The sequence below is a fragment of the Bombus vosnesenskii genome, unplaced genomic scaffold (genome assembly GCF_011952255.1).
Source record: "Bombus vosnesenskii isolate JDL3184/JDL3185 unplaced genomic scaffold, Bvos_JDL3184-5_v1.1 scf7180000013264, whole genome shotgun sequence".
NCBI classification, from domain to species: domain Eukaryota; kingdom Metazoa; phylum Arthropoda; class Insecta; order Hymenoptera; family Apidae; genus Bombus; species Bombus vosnesenskii.
Window position 1 is genome coordinate 5,099,234 of NW_022882924.1, and position 21,029 is coordinate 5,120,262.

Consider the following 21,029-nt stretch of genomic DNA (forward strand, 5'->3'; position numbering starts at 1 on the left):
GGCGTTTCTTGTCTCGGCGGTCAAGCTGCTCGATAAAATCGAGAACCGATAACGCTCGACCGGTCGGATGCATCGATGCAGCCACGTCCTTGCCAAATTGTACGCGATCGAGTCGCGAGAGAAGTTTCACGTTGCTGCTTTTGCCGATAAATTCGAGCGCGGAGGACGTGCCACGCGGTCACAAATATCCCGCGCCGTTCGAGAAAAAATTCTGCTCTAGACGATCGTCGTGAAAATTTTCATCGATTACAGCTCGCGGAGGAATTTCATTCGAGAGACTCGGACGCCTGTGGAACGTCGCTGAACCAGCGTAATCGATCGACCGCGATCAAAGCGATGGCAAGACCACTTACCTTGCCGCAATTGATATATTCCACGGCGGTCTCCCGGAAGAAGAAGTAGACGAAGTCTCCCTGGGCCATGGAGCTGACAAAGTTTGGCGCTGCAATTAGAACGCGCGCGTATTACAACGTTGTTACCATGGTTATGTACGCCGGCGGCAAACGGCGCTCGTAAAGTTCTCTTATGAATAAACGAACGCGATAACCGGCCGAATCGGTACAATGGACCGAGCTACGATAAAATATATAGACAGCGCTCTCTCTATCTGCAGTGGAATAAAAAATGAACAGGGTAAGCGAAGCCGATGGGTGGCCTGGAAAAATCGACTAAAAGCCGCTCGTCGAGCAGCCCCGATCGGAAGAATAATCCGGCGTTGTTTTAGGGCGGCGACATCAGATCCTCGTTAAAAAATCATTATCCACTTCGGGATCGTCTGGGAGAACGAGGGGCCAGATTTCCAACGATCGTGAACGGGCGAATCGTAAAAATCAATTTTACTTTCCTAAAGCCTGACGGAAGAGGAGGAGGAGAAGGAAGAAGACGGGGACGCGACGTCTTCCAGACCGCGGCGAGAGCAGGGCAATAAGCCAACCGCGAAGACGCTAGAACCGTTTTATTTCGTCGATTATTCGAACGACGGTGTCGCGCTGGAACGACGCCCTGCTTCTCTGTCTCTCTCTCTTCCTATCTCTCCTTTCGCTCTCAATTTTTCTCCTTGCTCTTCTCTATCGCCGCAAACACACGTACGCGCGCGCTCTCTTGCTCTTGGGACCAGTCGCAGCGACTCGCGTACACGAGCGTCCGATAAAGTGGGAAAACTTTATCGATTTATTAACTTGACAGGGTTTTCATAAGCTTCTTAGGATTCATAAAGTAATATTAATCTCGCGCGCCACGTAGGTATATCCGACCGACCCGCCACGCTCCAGCCCATAAATTTTCCGTCGTTCCCTCTGTCCCGCTTTACACCGCCGTCGATTCATCTAGCACACCACTTCGTCGTCCAGCTGTCTTTCTTTCTCGATGCATTTTACCGCGTCACCATCGAGACAAAACGGAAGTTGCAACGGGAAAGCAGAGGAGATCAGGAGTCGTCGGTCTATTCGCTCTTTGCCTCTTCTTCCTTTCCCGCTGCGATGCATTTTACGATTAGAAAACTGTCCGACGTTAGATACCCGTGAAACGACGCCGGCTCGATGAAAATCACGGATGGTACTCGACAACGCGCGCTAGTCGCTATGGAGGCTCTCGATGATCGTTTGGCTGAAAGTAGTAACGATGTAGCAATTATTTCACGGCAAAAACAGAAATTCATCGTCGCAATGGAGCGCGCTTTTTATTTTTTTTTTTTTGCATTTTTTTTCTGCATTTTTTCCGCGAAAACTTTTCGGTTTTGCGTTGGCAACGAGCAACGAGAATTTCGAGCGACGAGCGAGAGGAAAAGGTCAGCGCGAGCGAACGAGGCAAACGGAGAGAGGTCGGTAGAGAGTTGAATTTTCAACGAACGAAGGGAAAATCAATATTATCCAGCGGCCGGAGAAACTTGATTAGCGTTCGTACACCGTTCAATTAAAATACTCGAGCGGACGAGCGAAACCGTGGAATAAGGTGACGCACACGCAGTTTACCGTTCTCTTTGTTCCTCCCGCAGTTACTTTTCCTTCCCGACTTTTCTCGCAATCGAAACGTCGCGTCGTTCTCGTAAAAAATTCCCGTCCCGCGTTTCCCCTCTACCTCGCCAATGAGCTCGCGCGTCATCCCTCGGTATCCCAACTATAATTCTTTCTCGCTCGGTGACCGTTCCGAATAAAAATTCGACCTTTCGGCAAACTCGCAGGGGAACCGTAATTCTCGTTCGCCCTTCGTTTTTCCTCGCCGAGCATCGTAGATGTTTGGTTGATGCGAGGGAGCGTGGGTGCGAGGCGCTGGAAAAAGACGCTAGTTGGACGGCGAAATGTACGAGACACGCCCGATAAAGCAGTTAATAATAGCAATCCACGAAAAAACAGCTCGAGGAAGAGTCGTTGAACCGGCGGACAGGGGCCAGCAGACAGGTCTTTTATCCGGATTAAAATTTCCCATCGACGACGTGGTACCGTGAGACGTGTTTCGTCCAGGGCGAACAGAGACTTCTGTCATTATACAGATATGGAAGGGCAGCGGAATAATATCGTCGCCGCGCGAGCTACGAAATCCAACGTACACGCACAGTTAATCTCGGAATTACATCGTGTGGATTAAAGCCGGCACCCGGTAGTTGGCGCACTGCGTCGTTTTCCCTAATTTTTCGTCCCGTAACTCGCAGAACCGCGATTTTCAAAGTCCGACTGAAAACTTCTCCGGTAAATATCGAATCCGTGGCTTGCAGCTCGCGGCCCTTTCGGATCTGCAGTCGAATATCGCGAGCACTAGCCAAGCTGACCCTCTACACAGCGATGTACGGTACAAACCACTGTTTGCATAAATAGCGCGTGTAACCGGCATTTCGAATGCCAATGAATTCTCTCCGGATGGTCGTTTCGTTATTATCCAGGAAGCGTGGCCGAAACGCTTAACTCGTTCGAGCGAGCAACTTTCTTCCGGAATCTCTCGCTCGTTTGGAGAAACTTTTTCTCCGGATAGAGCAAAGGGTTCTCCCCGTGGCTAGCCGCGAGGAACGTTTCAGTATACCGTGCGATAAATTCTTTTCTGCCCGTTACTGCCCTACCGACCTTTTTCCACCATCAGGAACACTCCACCTGCTTACAACGTATATCCAGCGTGGCCGCGTTTCTCATACTTTAATCTTTAATCGCGCGTTAACGTCGACCGGCCTGCCTCCAATTCGTCATCCACGCCCTTGCCCATTCCGTATCAACCAGATCCTAAGAAACATCGTCTAACGGCTTTTTAATTTCATCGATGACGCGGCCGATTACCTTTCTCCTGCTTGCTTGCACGCGTCACTCGTCTTATCTGGCTAATCTACTTTTTCTCATTCGACAGCCGCCTGGTTCGCGGTACACAGTCGCTTTAAAACCGACCTACGACGTACTTACGTAAGCGGAAGCGACGACCGGGTCGACCGATCGATCGCTAAGAAGAAAAACGAAAGGAGCGTCCTGGATTTACTCACCGTTTAGGCTCTTGGAGTCGTACTGCTCGGTCTGCAGCGGCTCCCTATAGATGATGGGATCCATGCCCGCGAAATCGGCCACCGTGCCGGTGTAAAGTTCTCCGTCCACGTAGACGAAGGTGCTGTTGTGACGAGGGTCGTACGGGCACATCGCCTGGCCTCCCTTCTCCTTCAAGATCGTATAGTTGCCGGGGTGTACCCCGTAGTCGCGGCACATCGGCTTGAAAGCGTTGGTCGCGCACACCAGCAACGTGTTCGAGTCCGTCTTGACGAGGATGCGAATGTAGTTCTGGCAATTCTCCTCGGGCGTGCCCTTCACCAGGCACATCTTCACGTCACTGTCGGTCGAGTACCAAGTCAACCTTTGTTGCTCGGTCAAATCAGTCAGGCTCAGATTGTGCACGAGATTTCTGAAATAGAAGAGATGTTGCCGCGAATGAATACGCTTTCAAGCTGGATTTGCTTCTATTCGCGGCGGCTCCTTCGGCAAATAGAACTCGGGTTCGCGATCGAACTTCGGGGTTCGGTAATCGCGCGACCAATTCTCCTTGCCGCATCATCGAGCTTTCCGCTTTAAGCGTTCATCGAAAACGTCGTCGTATGAATGGAATTTTAAAAGACAGCCACCGATAATACAGACGCGAAACCCAGTTCGCCGAAGTAAAGGATTTTACGGGGAATTTATGGGAAAAGAGTAGCTCGCGAATCTCGACTCACGGCCCCTTTTCGCCGAAACGAACCGCTCCTTCGAATATTCCCGAACGTATCTCCTCCTCCGAGAATTTCCCTATTTCCCGCGCGCGATCCGTAACTTTTTTCGATACGCGATACTTCCGATCGCGCATTAATCACCGTGTGGCACCGAGAAGCTTTCGCGTCCCTTTACTTTGTCCGCTTATCGCGCGCAGATTCTCCGGCTTCTCGGGAAATGTAGTCGGTCCCACCGCGCACCGAGTCGACGACAAAAAAGTCGATCGAAAGGCCGAGAGCCACGGGAACCGCGACGGGATTCGAGCGCCGTCCCGATCCGTTTATTACACACGGGCCAAGATTTATGGCGGTCGGCTCGAGATTAATATTCCGAGAGGTCTCGAGCTGCAAATTTTCCCCGTTGTCTCGCGACAGCTCGCATTTGCGCGCGATTTAACCTAACCCGGTAGTAGAACCGGGCCCATCGATTTCGAGAGAAAAACCTAACCCGATGACACTCGCCGAATCGATCGAGCAATTAACGTAATTCTACTGACGACGGCGACAACGACGAGCGATCAACGATGACACGATCGATTCGCATCTGTTCACGGGAGGGAGACCCAATTATCGTCACGACCTACCAGCAACCGATTTCATTCCGTTTCCTCTCTTTCTCTCTCTCTCTCTCTCTCTCTTTCTCTCTGTCTGTCTGTTTATCTCTTTCGGATGAACGGTGTGGAATCGAGCGAAGATTCGTTTTCGAGAGGAAAGATAATCGATAGGAATCGGATTCGACGGCAAGCCGGAGTTAAGGAGACTCGGTACATAACGATTTCGCGTGGAAACGTTGGCGTGTGGAAGAAAACGCGGAACCACCGACCGAACGAATCCTTCGACCCAAATAGCAAAGCGTTCCGCGGGGGATTCGTGCTGCAGATTTCGCGGCCAGTAGTAGCCGATGTATATCGCGTTTTAATTACATATTACGTTCCCTCTGGATTCCGCGGGAGAAAGTTTTTTAAAGAACCGGCGAGCTTGCAAGAAGTCGCGCTTCCTTGCCGCTTCACATTCGAAGCCTCGTAAAATAAAGCGCGCGAAGAAGTTTCTAAATAAAGTTCGACGATCTCATTAACAGGGTGGAACAGCGTTTCGTGGCCGGTCTCGGAGAATTTATCGTCGGAGAGAAGAGAATCCGAGGAAGACGAAACTCGAAAGGAGGGGAGAGGAGAGCGTGGAAACGAGATTTCCCGGTGAAACTAGTCCGTACACGTAAAGATCGAGAGGTGCGCGAGCGTCGATCGCGGTAGGCTCTCGAACCGGTAGCAAAGAACGAGAAGAAGAAGCGGTCCTTTAATTAAAGCACTCGCTCCAAATGAATCCTCTATTTACCTTCCGCCGACCAGAAGATAGTTCCCGTCCCGGAGTACCAGCCGAAAGTAGTCTGTGTGCGTCTCGTTCCCCGTAAACCTGAACACATCTTCGGCACCTGGAAAAGAAAAGTAGAGGAACGTCGGTTGGTTTTCCTTCTATCGTCTGAAAGGAGGAATTATCTTATTGGTGTAATTAGAGGAGTCGACGGATCTCGTTCGTGGTCGTTGCTTTCGCGGTGAATGCTCGCGAAAGGCGGACGGCCATTGACGAGCGCGACGCGGCCCAACGGCACACGCAGGCACCGACGACGTTTGCAAGCTAAGCCTTTCACGGTATCGAGCAAACGCCAGGTCGGTTTAATAAGCGTAATAAGTTCCTTTTGATCGCCATTGCAAAGAACAAAGGTTCGATCGATCGTTAACGGATCTATCCCGATGATCGATCATTTTTTCACTCGACAGGAAGCTACTTCATTATCCGCTAATTACCTATCTATTAGTTACAACGAGCCTCCCTTCATCCTGGCCGCCCCTTCAACGATCGATCGGTTCCTCCGCCCGTCGGCAAACTCCTCCCTCGCGATCCTCTGCGAGAACGATGGGAGTTCGTTCCACCGGACAAATTTCTCGGAAATTTTCGTCGAAATTCGCGAGCCTCGTTATCGCGTATCGTGAAAGGTCTTAATCATCGAGGCTTGTGCACGCTCCATCCCCGAAGCGTAACGATTAACCTTTTCTTTCTCGCGACAGCCCGCGGCGCCTCGTTGCACCATCGTTGCCATCGATAACGAAGATAACGTTCGAATCGTAAAGTGGCAGCTTCGAACGAACCGCGTGGCAACCTAATTCCGCGGCGGCGCCTGCCGACACCGAGGGCATAATTATCGACGTGTTTCCGCGTTTCGACGTCAGTCAATGTCACTGACCGGTCCTTCGTATCCGGTCGATGCAATTTAGGTCGGCAGATAAGCACGCAATAGCATCGACGGTAACAATGAGCGGATGGTACGGTGAAAAGGGAGCCATTATGAAAAGGACCGCGCCCTCCGCGCCGGCTATTCACTTCGTCCTGGCGCAAGACGTTCGGTAAAGTAATTAACGTAATTCGGACCAGCTCGCGAAGCGAGAGTCCATTTCCTAGCTGCGTTCAGCCGCTTCCATACTTTTCACGATACCGCTGCAATATCTGTTTCCAGCGAAGGAATTCTCCTGGCTTCCTCCTGGCGAGTTACGCTTTCGAACGGTTTCCAGCAACCGGAATCGTTCCGGCCGCAGATTTTTATTTATTCGTACGGCGAAGAATTTCCAGAAGAGTTTCCATCGGCGAAAAAGTATGGTCCGGCGAGCGTAAAACGTGGTGGAGTGACGGACGCAACGCGGTTCGAAATTAACGCGTCGATTATCCGTCGTTCACCGGGCAGGTAACGTCTGAAGTGCAATTAACGCGGTCCTCCGACACCAGTCAATATCGATGATTCCGAGCGGCGTGTCTCGCGTATGCAATTTGGGTCGCTGATAGCCGCGGAATACCGGCAAATGGGAGCGCACCATTATCGGAGGATCATACGTCTTGCACTGGAAACGAATTAACGTCACGCTGGCCCGCGTTACATTCGTCCTCGTCCGACGGGAAAGCCCGAGAGAATCGGAAGGCTGAACGGAGAGAGGGTAGTTAGAGAGACAGGGAAACGGTTTTAGATAGAAAATCGGAACGAGATCGCTCCGGGATATAGCCGAATAGCTGGCTGTCCGCTTATTAAACGTTTTCCGCGTGGAAACGTTACATCGGTATTTACGGCATCTGCTTTTGACTGCTTTTTTACTTCGGGGGTCGAACGCGTGTCCCATGGTTGAATCGATAATTATCGAGTCACCGCGGCGGTACCGTTTGCTCCTTCATTCTGCGGCGCTTTCGTTTTTCGTTGCTGTGGCGCGGTGGTTCGCGTCGAGAGCGTTCGATCGCGAAATCAAACGCGGCGAAATTGCACAAGGATATACGCGAACGCCGCGTAGACGGACGCAAAGATCGGTGGACGAGGGAAGGGGGAACGCGGTCTCTTTCGCTGATTGGCTTTGAAATTAAACGGGGCAGCTTGTAACTCCCATCGGCTCTAGATTCGCTCGGTTATCGCTTTCCAAAATTAGCCGGTCGATTGCAATCTCGCGCGCCAACCATCGTGAAAACGCAAAGATTCCGTTTCACCGTTCGTTCTAATTTCCAGCTGGAAATTAGAGCTCGAACGAAATCGACCGGCAACTCGCCGTATCTATTAATCACGGAAAATTCGAGGTGCGTTTGCTCTCCGTGCCAACCATCGCGTTCTGTCGCTCGCATCGTCCGTGTGATGTGTGTGCTCCACGTGTCGCGATGTCCTTTCACAACAGGACGAGACAGGAGTTTGCGGTGAACGTCGAGTTTCGCCTGACAGCGGGACCAACGATATTCGCGGAAGCTGACGCAAAACGCAAGCCAACGAGTTGATATCGGCTTACACGTAGAGCCGAGGTAGAACGTCTCGTTTTAAGCCGCCACACACGATCCTGCACAGCCGGTGACAATCGCGATTGCGCTTTTCAATGAGCGACTTTTTGGCATTGCCGAGCTTCTAAGCGCGTCACAAAGCACTTAAGCGCGTTTCGCGGGTCAGCTGGTGGCCGGCCCGAGACACGTCCACGCCTCTTCCTGTCCATTTTCATTTCGCTGTTTCAATCTCTGGCGTTAATTGCGCCACGCGAAACCCGCCCGTAAGTTCGTTCGTTTCAATCTGGTTGCCAAGTAACGGGTAGCCGGAAGTCGTTCCCGAAATACCGATCCAACGATCCTATCGACTCCTAACGAGGAGGAAGCACCGCGTATCGATTCCGAGGCAAGTTCGTAAGCGAGAGGCCACGTTGGTACTCGCGCGGCCAGTGTATCATTGCAAATTAAATATCCGTTTCGGCGAGGAAACTAGGTTCGCAGAGAGTCGGAGAGAACGGAGGCCAATATTTTACGATATCTCGAACAGACCGTGCGTTACATCGAAGCGTACAACGTACGATTGTTCGGGAACCGCTAAAAAATTGACCGAAGTGAATTTATCTGGTCCAGCAGGGGCCAGGGTAGGCGAGACCACAAATCACGTATATAAGTTTGCCGAGGCGGTGGCACGGCATAGCGTGGCATGGCATGGCGTGGCGTGGCGTGCCATGAAACCCCGGCACCGGGTATTCGGAAATATTGAACGCGTCCAAAGTTACGACTCTGCCGTCAAACTTGCTCGATCGAAGTTTGCGAGATCGTTCTCCACCGTCCCTCTGCTCGGCCTGAGTAGACCAGAAGGGCCCATCCAGACGGGAATCCAGCGAATATAGCGGATCGGGTAAAAGATGCACGCTGCCGAACGAGGCCGAGAATTCTCAAGCGGATCGTTGCCGCGTCACTATCGCGGCAATTAAACGCGCGAGTCCGCGCACCAGCCATTCCTCGTCGATCATTCCGCTACCTTTTGGCGAATTTTCCATCTCGCGATTCCGTTCTCGAACGAGTCTGCGACAAACGCGACGCGCGATGTATTAATTTACGGCTGGCGTTTTCGACGTTTACGCCGAAAGGTATCCAAGTGACGGAAAGAAAACTTCTCATGGACACTATCGACTCTTCGTAGTCGAACTTCCAAATTCGACGCGACGTTGGTTCGAACAATTTGGAAGTTATCCGGCGCAACTTTTCCCTCGTACGGACTCTCGTCGTTTAACGTTCCGGATCGTCGTGACCCGGCCAACAATTTCGAAAGTTCGCGTCATAACGCGAGCTGCGTTCTGCTCGACGACGAACGTTTTATCGTCGAGCGTGTAAGCTCGCGCGGCATCGTTTCCACGGATTCGAATGGTTTAACGATGTACGACGAGCCTCCAAAGTACATACGTATTTTCCTCTAACAATAAGCGGTGGACGTATTCGGATGCCGTATACAAGGAAGTGGAGAGCATAACGGTCGGAAGATAAGAGGAACGCGCGGTGAATTAATAAAGAAAGGAGCCAAGCGGTATCTGGCGATCCGATCGTCTGCGGCGTACCAACGTTCTCCTCGCCGAGAAGTGGATTATCTCCGGTGACGGTGTGCCACACGAGTGGACCCATGCGAGGCCCCGGTTTACACACGGAGGGATAAGGAAAACGAGCGAGGGAGCCGGAGTGGCGTTATGTCGAGCGAAAGTCATTAAAGTTTCGCACGTGCCAGGGTGACGGCACTGCCAGCAACGACCCTAGCCTATTATTTTTTAACAGCCCCCCTGCAGCTACCTCTCTTTCTCTCTCATTCTATCTCTCTCTCTTTCTCTCTTTCTTCCGGCTATGTGTTTCCGCGCACGCACACAGGTGGAACTGCGGTCTTCGACCTGCGGTTAAACCATGACTAATGAACGAGCCCATCAACCGACTCGAGTCTCTCCCGCTGCTTTTATTGCGTCGAAAGCTGTGCGAAAAATACGGTTCGATCAGCGGTTTTGGACATAACTGCCGCGTCTTCAGCCGAGAACGAGAGGAGCTTTGGGGGAAATTATCCAATCGGAGGAGATCGCCTTCGTCTTGGATCGGTCTTCTCCATTCGAATCGTTAAGCGGGATTTTTTATCGCTACGGCGCGCGGATAAGTCAGCGTTTCTGTCGTCCTTAATGGCGGACAAAGAGTCCGCAACTTGCAGCCTCCGCGGTGAAGCGGAAAGGCTTCCACTCGATTATTAATAGGTCCCGTAATGCAGCGCAAACGGCCGATATTCCATCAATGGAGCACTTTCTCGTTTCTGTTTACCTTCTAAATTTGTTTGTCTACATTTACTATTTGTCCACCTAAATAATCGATTTGCACGCGTGTATGCATTTTCTTCGATTATGTAACAGCTACGTTATCGCTCGGCGGTTGCGCACGATGGAAGTTGGTGCGTTTTCGCGAAATAAACTGTTCGCGCGGTATGAATAGTCGAACGAAAACGCAAGCGGATGTCTCTATCCAAAGGCCAAGTTACTTTATTAGCAGTGTCCGCGCGCGCGACGCCGTCTCTCGTAATTTAACTTTTAATTAAATTAGCCGCGGGTGGTCTACCGCGTGTACGCGTTTCCACGTGAATCTCAATTTTCTTAGAGGAAACCTAAGCGCAAGAGTAAAACGGATAAAAGTGAAGAGAGAGAGAGAGAGAAACCGTCGAGATTTCTGAAAAATTACCTTGCCACGGAACAGGCAGTGTTCTCGAGCAGTCATGCGAGCGTTTTCTGGCATCTCGACGCGACTGAGGTGTCGCGTTAGCACTTCAATTTCTTGGGACACAACACGTGTTTCCTCGACTAAGGTATGTCTGACGAAGCGAAAGAAAAAGCGCGCGAGGGAGAAGGAGCGGGATGGGGAGGTAACGAGAGTCGAGAAGACAGAACGGGGAGAAGAAAAAATAGAAGAAGAAAGCTACAAGTCAGTCAAAGAAGATTCAAATACGACGGCGTATCTTCTTGGTAATCGGCCCGACGCGACGATAACCGTTCCCACGGGAGAGAACAACTTTTGTTACGACTTTTGTCGAACGAAAACAATCGTGCTACGATCGAATAACTGGCGGCAAGCTCGTGAAAAGCTCTCGTCCTACGGACACGCCTTTCTAAGGTCAGTTGTTCGGTCGAGCAATCCACTCGCCTCAACCGTAAACGAAAGAATTATTTTCCTGCTACCGAATAGCAGCTCGAAATCCTGCGGACTAACCGGATCGTCTCGAAAGGAGAAATTTCATCGGGACGAACAGTTTTGGTCGCTTTGGATTCGGATGATCGACGATGCACAAGCGCGGTGTAAGTACGCGGAGGATAGCGGCGTATCGAAGCTGTCGTGCACGTAATTCCGCTGAAAGGGAAAGGAAGGATAGAGCCAAACGCCGCTGAAAGGACCCACGGCTCCATTCTGTCACAATGTCGTTAAATCGTCGGAAAAGGTGTTCCCCGAAACGTTCCTGCGTCGTATTTGTCTTTTATTTTCCCCTCTTTTCGTAGCCCGTCGAGTTTACATCGCTAACGAGGGACGTCAACCGGAGCGTCTCGTTTGCGAATCGACTGGACTCCATCCAGCTCTAGAATCCCGCCTTCCTCGTCGAACGTTGGCTTTGAACCCTTCTCGAGACGGTCGAACGAGATTCGCAGTCAGCTCGCCTCTCTACGCGCCATACGACTCGGACGCGAACGTCTATCTTCGTCGATTCTTCGAAAAGCCCGGCGAACGTTCGTTGCTTCGAAATGTCGTTTATCGAGCTCCGTTTACACTCAGCAAAGACTTTTTCTTTCGTCACGAGCGGGAACAAGTTGGCACAGTAAGTCGTACGCGGTGCTCGAGAATAACCGTTACAAGAGGAAACGAATGAATCGAAACTCGTTACGAGACATCGGCCGACGTACGCGAACGTGGAACTTCGAAGAACGTTTCGCGCGAAATCGGTTATTACGCGTTTCCAGTTATTCGTTGCGTGGGTATTATTCGTTTATCGACGACATCTGCGCACAAATTGGTGTATTCGCACGGAGAGCGCTACTAAAAACGACAGCGTTCGAAGGCGCGCTCGCGAATAACTCAATTTCCGACGATTGGTGAAGATGGAGGCAGACGCGGTAAAGTTTTATGCAGAATGCCGTCGGAAGAAATGTGGAGGCTGACGGGAGTGCCGGGTGCCCGCTAGGGACTACCCAAAAACGTAGCGTACCGTAAAATAGCGGAACTTCGGCTCACGGGTTTGACCCTGGCATTTATCGCGTCGGTGCACACTTTAGGAACGTATCTATGCTCGCTAGAGCTCGTCGGCTGGGCCGGGGGTGAGACGCGCCGCCAAGGAAACGAGATCATCAGTCCGGGGAACGGGTCGTCGGCTCGGCTCGATCGGTCGTGGTACGATCGTTAGCGAGGCCCTCGATGTATCTGCATTGTCACCTCGGTAATGGCTTTCGATCCTGAACTCGATCGTACGAAATCTCCCTGAATCGGGGAGCGTCTCGAATCCTCTTTCGCTTCTCGACTAAACCAGAACGATCGAATCGATCTCGCGCTTCCACGATTTTCCAGAGAAACAATTTCGCTTTTTTTGTTCACGCTTCTTTTCTTACTCGATATTCGATAGCGTCTTGGAGCTGCGAAACCTTGCCGCTGCGAGATATTTCGACGATCTTGGAAGGCGTCTAACTCCTCGTAAGATGCTAAGCACGCGATACTACGAAACGAGGTCAACTCTCAATAGTCCCCTTGAAACGAGATACGAGGAATACGTATACCGATTCCAGTGTCGCGATTCGAAGCAACGCATTCTGGATCTACGTCGAATGAATGGCGAACGAGGTAGTCGAAGTTCTCTAGCACATCCAACCTGGGAGGGGTAGCTAAATAACTTAAAATCGTGGAGCGGTAAGTAGGTCAACGGTATCCAAGGGAAGAACCTCGAGCAACACTGGAAGAACGCTAACAAGAACGATGCGAAGCGGCGAAACAAAAGCTAGGCGTATTCGATTGTCTGCGAGAGCGAAACATCGTTAGCTCGCTGTCGCAGATCATCCGCAAAAGTTACGTTGCCAACAAATAACCTCGATACGCGAGTCCAGCCGTGGGATTTCTAATACAAAGCAGAGTATCGAACTCGGTGGAGCAAGTTTTCAAACTTACCAGAAACGGCTGATCTTCAATTAGCAGGCGAAGTAAAGCGAAATAAAGAAGCGCTGGATATCGGAGAAAAGCGAGTTTTCTCGAAGCGTGAGCGCGGTGGAAACTCGGCTCGACCTAGTTCCCTGATATATACACATCGGTTCCCGGGGTTTGCCACTACGAGAACGAGGGGCGTCCTTATCTAGGCGATAAGTCAAGGATAAGCGCGGGATCCGTGACTCGGTCGACGCGACATAGCGAAAGCCGAGACGAGAATGCAGCCAAGGCTGCGCGATATCGCCGAACATCGAATCAGGCCCAAGTCTGAATTAGGCCGAAGTCTGAATCGGTTAGAGCTAGAGCGGCTAAGTATCAGGTTGTCCGAAAAGTGTCTTTCTTTTACAGATCCGTATTTTACAACGATGCATCTTTATACAAACACGAAACCTAACCTGTCGAACGTCGTGATCTTTATTTTGATAGAACGAAATTGATCATACGCAATTCGATAAAATAATATAAAACGAGAAATACCGTGCATCCATTATTTCCTTAGAAAACGAAAGAAACTTTTCAGACGACGTAACAGATTCCTCGCGTCGATACGTTCCCGTTACGTCGCATCGCGCTTCGTTGCCCTCGCCTCTACCTTTCCGTAGAAACGCCATTTTTCGCGAGTGTTTCCCGTCACTTTGCCCGATGTAAGACAAATCTCGCTTGGGTATTCCGAGAACGAAGCGAGAAGAAGCGCGCGCGTTGATACCGCGAAAGCGAATTAACGTAAGTTTTCTTTCGTGTCGAGAGGGCAGAAACCTGGGCCTCGACGACTCGCAACGATTGGTAGGCCACAGCCGTGAATCGTTCGCGAAACTGCATCGCATCGCGCAGTGTGCGGGCTAACGCAAATGCGGGATTAATCATTCAAGCCGGAATGGATGCGCGGTCGCGAATTCGCTGCCAATGGTTAATTATCAGCGAACGCAGATCGAACCTCGTCCACCGAATCTCGTTTCGCGTCTTTGCATCCGCCCGTCTCTCGTGTTGCGTGTCCACCACACTCGTGCCCGCGTCGTCTTTCTCTCGTAATTGGCAGCCACTCTGTTCGCGTTGTTCCTCGTTCGCGCGTTTCGATTTATTTGATTTGATCGAACATTTATTGGCGCGACACTTTTAATCAACGCACGATCGATTTTTGATGGAATACGGCGCGAACGATCGCGGTCAAAGTACACGGGCGTTGAAAGCACCTTAAAGTTTTCCATCGAAGAACGTTCATTTCGCACGTTGTTCTACATAAAGTGACTTTTACGCGTGTTAGACGAATAATATAATTTGAACGTAACAATTTAGGAAGACAGGAGGATAACTGTGAAACGTAGCGTCTGCGTTCTCGCTACCTTTACTCGCTCGCCCAAGATAAATTAATCGGCGAACGAAACGATCGAGCGATTTTCATCCGCGTTGCGTATACCGCGTGCAATCACGTGGCGCCACAACAAAAACGCAAGAGTGGATCGAACATGTCCTTAATTTCATCCGTGTTCCGAAAAACGTACATTTTTTTTCAGGTCGAGCGGTTTTATTTCAATTTTCTCGGCCGTTATCGGGGGCGTCGCGTACCGCGGTGAAAACGGGAAACGAGCCCGTTCCGTGTTCCGTTCCACGCTACCGCAGCGTTGCCTCCGTTCCAGCGACGATAATGAATTTATGGTGACCGCACAGAACATTCTGGTTGTTATCGAACTTTACTAAAATACCCGTTACGCGACTCGATTTTTCCCAGAGGGAAAAAAGAGGCAGACGTATTCTAAGCGCTGCCTATCCTTTTTCGTTATCAGTTTGCTGCATTAAAAGGGGAACGTATTTATCGTTCGCCACGAAGGAAACCGTTCGCGTATTCTTACCACGCTCAAAGCTCCGTTAACAGCAATAATTTCACGAAGGCCATATAGAAATTTCAATCGTTATCGAACTTTCGGCAAAAGAACCTGGAGCACGCGCTGCAATTCGCCGTGGAAATGGTACAGCTCGACCGATAAAGATTGTCATCCACTTAACAGCACGGAATCGGATCAGCGACGTTGTCCATACATCGATTCTGTTTGTCGCGCATTTGGCCTGTCGACATCGATTCGATATCAACGTTACATCGGCAACGTATCGGTACACACGCTCCTTTAAAGAGAAATATGTCAGCGAAGAAAATGAAAACACTAAAATGTATATATACAGGGTGATCGGTAACTGGTGGTACAAGCGGAAAGGGGGTGATTCTACGCGAAAAAAGAAGTCGAAAATATAGAATAAAAATTCTCCGTTTGAGGCTTTGTTTTCGAGAAAATCGACTTTGAATTTTCGCTCGGTACGGTAAGCCTCAAACGGAGAATTTTTATTCTATATTTTCGACTTCTTTTTTCGCGTAGAATCACCCCATTTCCGCTTGTACCACCAGTTACCAACCACCCTGTATGTATGTCATACACATATCGCGCCGTTAAATGGGCAAAGGGCCGAGGACTGTTTCGGTCGTCCGACGCTTTCGATAATTTTCACAAAGAAATTTTCCAGGTAAATAGCGTAATGAACAAAGTGGCAGCAATCGAAACATCGTTCGCGCGAACCGACGACGGCTGCTCTTACGTCGATTATTTATGAAAGTGGCCGTATCGTAGGTGCGCGCACATCGTTAATGAAACTAATTACGCGATGCGATGCGATGCAATCCGCTCTTACGTGCGAGATACAGTGGCCGTGCCGAATCACGATCGCCTCGGCGAAATTAATTGGATTACGGGCCAGTGTTTGCCGGTCTTAATGCCGACGGACGTACTGCGTGGCTCGATCTAATAAATCAATCGTTCTAGACCACCACTCTATGAATTTACCACGCGATACGTTATCTCGCTTGTGATTGGGATCGAGCCACTAGCTGGAAACACGTTGCCTCCTTCTCTTTACACCGGTGTTGCTCGTGTATTTCTCTTGGTATTTCGTTCGCGTTATCGTTCCGAACCGATGCTTTTATTGGACGACAAAACCGATGCGTCGCCGGTTCCTTCGAAAGCACTCTGAAAGTCCTTGGAAACTCGGCCGTCGCGAACGGCCATTGTTCTCCCATTTTTCTGGTCGTTTCTCTCGTCCATGACTTTTCCGCGGAGGATGGCCCTGGATTCCTCGCTATTTATGGATCACTTTGTTTCCGAACGAAACGAGCCGCGTCGCGAAGCGGTTACCCGAGCGTCAGACCTTCGGAAAATCGAGCAAACAGCCTCCTAGTCGGTATCGTGAGAGGAACGGGTCTCGCAGAGGCGATCGATCAACGGTTAATCGACGAAACGCAGGGTGACGAGAATTTTCGAATTCCCGAGCGTGTGAGTAAATTTCAGCTCCCGATAACGAACGGGGAAGGAGGATGTGTCCCTGTCGACGTATCGATCGTCATCTGTCATTCAACGTCGTGTCTTTCAAAACCCAATCAAGGGATCATACTTTAATTAATCAAGATAGAAGTCTCGTTGAACGAACGTCGCGCGGTAAAAAGTCCATTAACTTTCGCGCGTTATTAACGCCGCCTCTTTAAACGTTTCCGATCCGAGTGCACTTTCGAATTTTTCTTTTGGCTTCTCTTTGAGCGAGCAGAATTTATTTACGACAACGGATCTCGAATACGCCATCTCACCTCTTTGCAGCGTTGTCACGGATGCGTGAAAATGATCGTTTCGTTCCAACGAGCCAACGCGCGTTTCGTATCGCGTTTCGAATTTACCGTATTACACGCGACGTTAAAACCGATGCGACAACGTCTACGACCGACTTATATATCACCTTTTATCCATCTGCGAGTAGAACTCGGCTTTTCTCTCGAGAGAATAACCTCGATCCGCAAAGGATGTTTGCCTGGCGTACCTATTGTCTCATCGCGTTCTCGTTCAGCTCGTACGAGGGAGCTTCGCAGACACTTTATTTGCATCCGCGCTCTCTGGAAAACCTCCTTCGGGCGTTCGCGATGACCAAACTTTTTTCACTTTCTCGGACTGTCTCTACACGTTCGCCGCGAGTATTTACAGGCTTTCCGGACCAGACCAACCCTGCGGCTGTTCTCTCCACCACAGGGCCGCCTAAAGAAAGGATTCCAGATTGAAACAACTTTGAAAGGACCCAGAGGACACGACCCGTTTGCGCGTAGGCTCGATGATCGTAGATACCGATTTTCCCCGACAGTTTGTCTACGGACAGGAAATCTTGCATCCGGAATGCGGAGGCGCGATCGTCACGTTCAGCAGGGCGTCGGAACCAAGGTAAACGCTATCGAAGGAAGGTGTCGTCGGTACGATTGCGTGTGCGTTCGACAGGAAGCATACCTAATCGTTTGCTGGCAATTGTTCGCATCAACAAGTGGCAGCGAGGAGAACGAGCGAGGGGCAGTGGTATCCATTGCGCTTACAAAGCTACTCCGAGCCGAACTTTGACGATAGACGAACATACGCGTAGCGACGACTGTTGTCACGGCAGTTTACTCGTTTACCGTTTTGTCGGCCGATAGATCTAAACGGATACTTGGCGTTTATCGGTTTACATTAGCTTCCGATACTCATCCTGACGACCGAGTTAATTAAAAATGTTTTAAGGGAATTCGTTCGATTTCGAGGAACGAGGAAAATCGCCTCCGAAGAGATCTTCGCTGTCGAAATATTTGGGTCATCCATGTCCAGTAAATTGCAAGTAGTATCGGGTAACTCGTCTCGGGAACGCGTATGCCGTACGGTAATGGGTCGACAAACTCTGTTGTGTAATTGATCCGACATTCGATGATCGTTGCATGTTCCTGTGCAACGTTATGTCGTTTGATTGTCCCCGTTTCCACGATTCGCTCTTGGACAGGCACGAGTCGAATTTCGATCGTAGCTGATCGGAATATTCGCGATTCGGCAAATGCTAAACAGGCAGGGCGGCGACGTGCCACTTAATTGCCTCTTCTCCTCGTCCAACCAACGAGTTTTCGTCGACCATCGCTCGGCCCAATTTTCGCGATGGCAATCTTAACATCGAGATTAAACAAGACGTCGAGTAGAGCCGCGGTACACCCTCGATTTAACCGGTACACACACCTGCTCGATCAAGGTAACGCCGATCGATATTCTCATCCGGCCGAGTCGAATTGCTGTCAGCAGTCGAACACGTACACGGCCCCGTCGCGATATTTCATCGAAAATCGCCCACCCGAAATCAGCCGAGTTGGCGAATCGCACTCGTGCGCCTTCCATCTGCACCCGACACCTTTCCAACATCGAATTTCTCTCGTCCAACGTAGATCCGAGTGCCGCGACTAATTAACACCTCCGAGTACGAAACGCGTTTACAGCAATTATCGCGGGACTAATTTCGATAAAATCATTCGTTGAAAAAAAAAACACACACAAACACAAAAGACAGGGATGCAAAGAACGCGTGGAATCTGGATAAACGTGGCTAGTGCAAGGACTATATCGAATACAATTCTTGAAAGCTGATATTTGCTTCCGCCTGGGAAAATACGACCGCGTGATATTTGCTTCCCTGTTTTCCCCTCTCTTCTGCGTTTTAAATCGGGAAACGGGAACGCGTAAAATTCTCCTTTGGCTTACGAATATTAAATAAACGAGAGACGAACAAATATTTAACGAGACGACAAGAACGCGAGCTACTAGTTAACCAAAGTATTTATTCGTTTACCTTACCGACCTGAACTTCTCTTTCTTTCCCCTGGCTGTTTATCCAAACAATCTCGATTCTCGTCGCGATCGTTCCACTTTCTACCTCGCGTTCGCGTAAATCTGCAACTTTTCATCCCGGCTGACCAATAGTTCGGTAACGGGGCGAAAACAAAGCAGCGATCGTTCTCGGTCGATTCTTTACGGCTCCCCAGTCACACGGCCAACGACAAACATTTAATCTCCAAGAGGAAAGTTGTCGCAAAGTGGTCGCGTTTCCATGAATTTTTCCGAGTTCGAAGGGAAAAACGAAAAAAGAAAAAAAAAATAGGTTTCACAGCGTGAACGGCCGACGCGTTGAAACGCGATTCACGCGAAACGAGTGGAGCACGAACCTCGAACAACACTTCGTCATCGCTAACGATTACGCGTTTCTGCGTTCCTAAACTTGGAGGCAGTTTACCGGGCTGTGGCGGTCGCGGAGCCGGCGGTACGCACGACCGCAACGGAATTTAGGAGGGCGGCGCGTGTTGCGCTTCAAAATTAATCGACGCTCGCGATTCCGCGAAATTAATTTCAACTCGTTACCGGGCAAGTTTCGCGTAAACAAGGGAGCGTTGGAATAATTCGATTAAGTCGCACTCGCTCGCCGACCAATGCCGCCTCTCTACTTTATTCGCTTTAACTCGCTACGAGAAACACCTTGTTGTAGCCGGCTCGCTCCTCTTTCGCTCTTCCCTATTCCCGTGAACAATTCTTCGCACCGCGGGACGCCTACCTGGCGAGCCGTGTACCACGACCACGGATTATTTGCATCGTCAGTATCTTCGAGCGTGTACGTCATCGGTGCTTAAATCGCGCGACAAACTTGCTCCGATCTTAATTAACCCTCGAGCGACCGCCTTCCAGCTTTCATTTCCAACATTCGTTTCGCGACGACTTCGTCTCGAAACGACGCCTGCTGCTATTGTGGTCGCCGGCATCTCGAGGTGCACCGAACCGAAAGCTTCCACATGCAAATGTTTCTAAACTCGGCTGGGCGCTTTCAACGAGCGTACGGTTTCCCTCTGCCCGAGAATATCTTCTCCTGAAGCGTTGCCTACGTTTATTTGTTCATCTCCGTGTACGCGTGCAATTATACCTTAACGAAAATAGTCGCGTTTCGTTCTTCGGTCGCAGTTACGCGCAGCTTCGCGCCGCTGCGTCTATTACCTCGTACGCCTGGCGCTTCGCTTGGTTCCGCTTCGACGGCACTATAAATTCTCCTACGAAATCATGAGATTATCGCAGCCGTTGCCGATAGCGCGATCAGCTACACCCGCTACAGAGTTGAACGTTTACGAAATGCAGATGCATGCCTCTCGGAGGGACGTGACACGCGTCGAGATTACGTTTTAACTTTTCCTGCCTCTTATTTTGTCCAAGTTGTCGGGACGCCGCCAGTTTTCCAGCACGGTTTTCTCCCGTATGCAGCAGCGTTGAACGACGGAGAAACTGAACGGCGGAACCGAGGTTATAAAGAGCGCATTTCCGAGTGTCGTTTGCGATGCTCGACGCGTTTCACCGTAACTCTTCTCTCTGCGTATTGCACGGACTTGCCACTCGGCCGGCGAAACGTTGGCAGCTCGACGAGGATCGGTACGCGTCGCGCGACGCCACGCCGCGTTTCAACGCCGGGAATTGTTTCGCCAACGGTGTTGCGGATAAACCGCGGAAGAGCGTCATTGTCTCGAAGTAATCGGCCGAGGTAGGAGACGCGGATTTCCGCGGAATTCAATGTCAGTGGCTGTGATTGCACACCTCCACGAGGGATGATTCCGTAACGCAGCGAGCGATTCGAAGCGACGTCGTGCGGCGACGAAAAACGCGAAATAATTGCGGCCCGTCCCTCGAGATTGCTTCCGTCACGGAATCGAACGTAGTTATTGGTTTTTCCTTGAGCAAACTCAACGTAGCGATGGCAGAGTTCGAACGTCCTGCGCTGTTTCCCTTAATCGGAAACTCGTCGCAGGCGTTGTTGTCGAAATTCGATGGGCGCGAGAGTACACAACGCGGCCGGCATTCTCTCGTGGAAATTTATTCCGATTCGCGATATTGCCGCGGTGGAAAAAGTTCTGATAAATACGACGCAGAGACCAAATCCTCCACGCTCGTTGCCGTTTGCCTGCTTTCTAGGACGA

General features: G+C 50.5%; 1 protein-coding gene across 2 annotated transcripts in view; it reads right to left on the bottom strand.

Annotated features, from left to right (window-relative positions):
• LOC117238456 (semaphorin-1A) overlaps nucleotides 1-21,029 on the bottom strand; it is a 121,104-nt gene that overhangs the window by 11,574 nt on the left and 88,501 nt on the right. For both annotated transcript variants that reach the window (XM_033503362.1, XM_033503356.1), the window contains exons 2-4: nucleotides 5,540-5,636; nucleotides 3,458-3,867; nucleotides 354-442 (exon numbers count right to left, since the gene is read on the bottom strand). In XM_033503362.1, coding sequence (XP_033359253.1) covers nucleotides 354-442; nucleotides 3,458-3,867; nucleotides 5,540-5,636 — 596 coding nt within the window. The remainder of the gene's footprint in view (nucleotides 1-353; nucleotides 443-3,457; nucleotides 3,868-5,539; nucleotides 5,637-21,029) is intronic.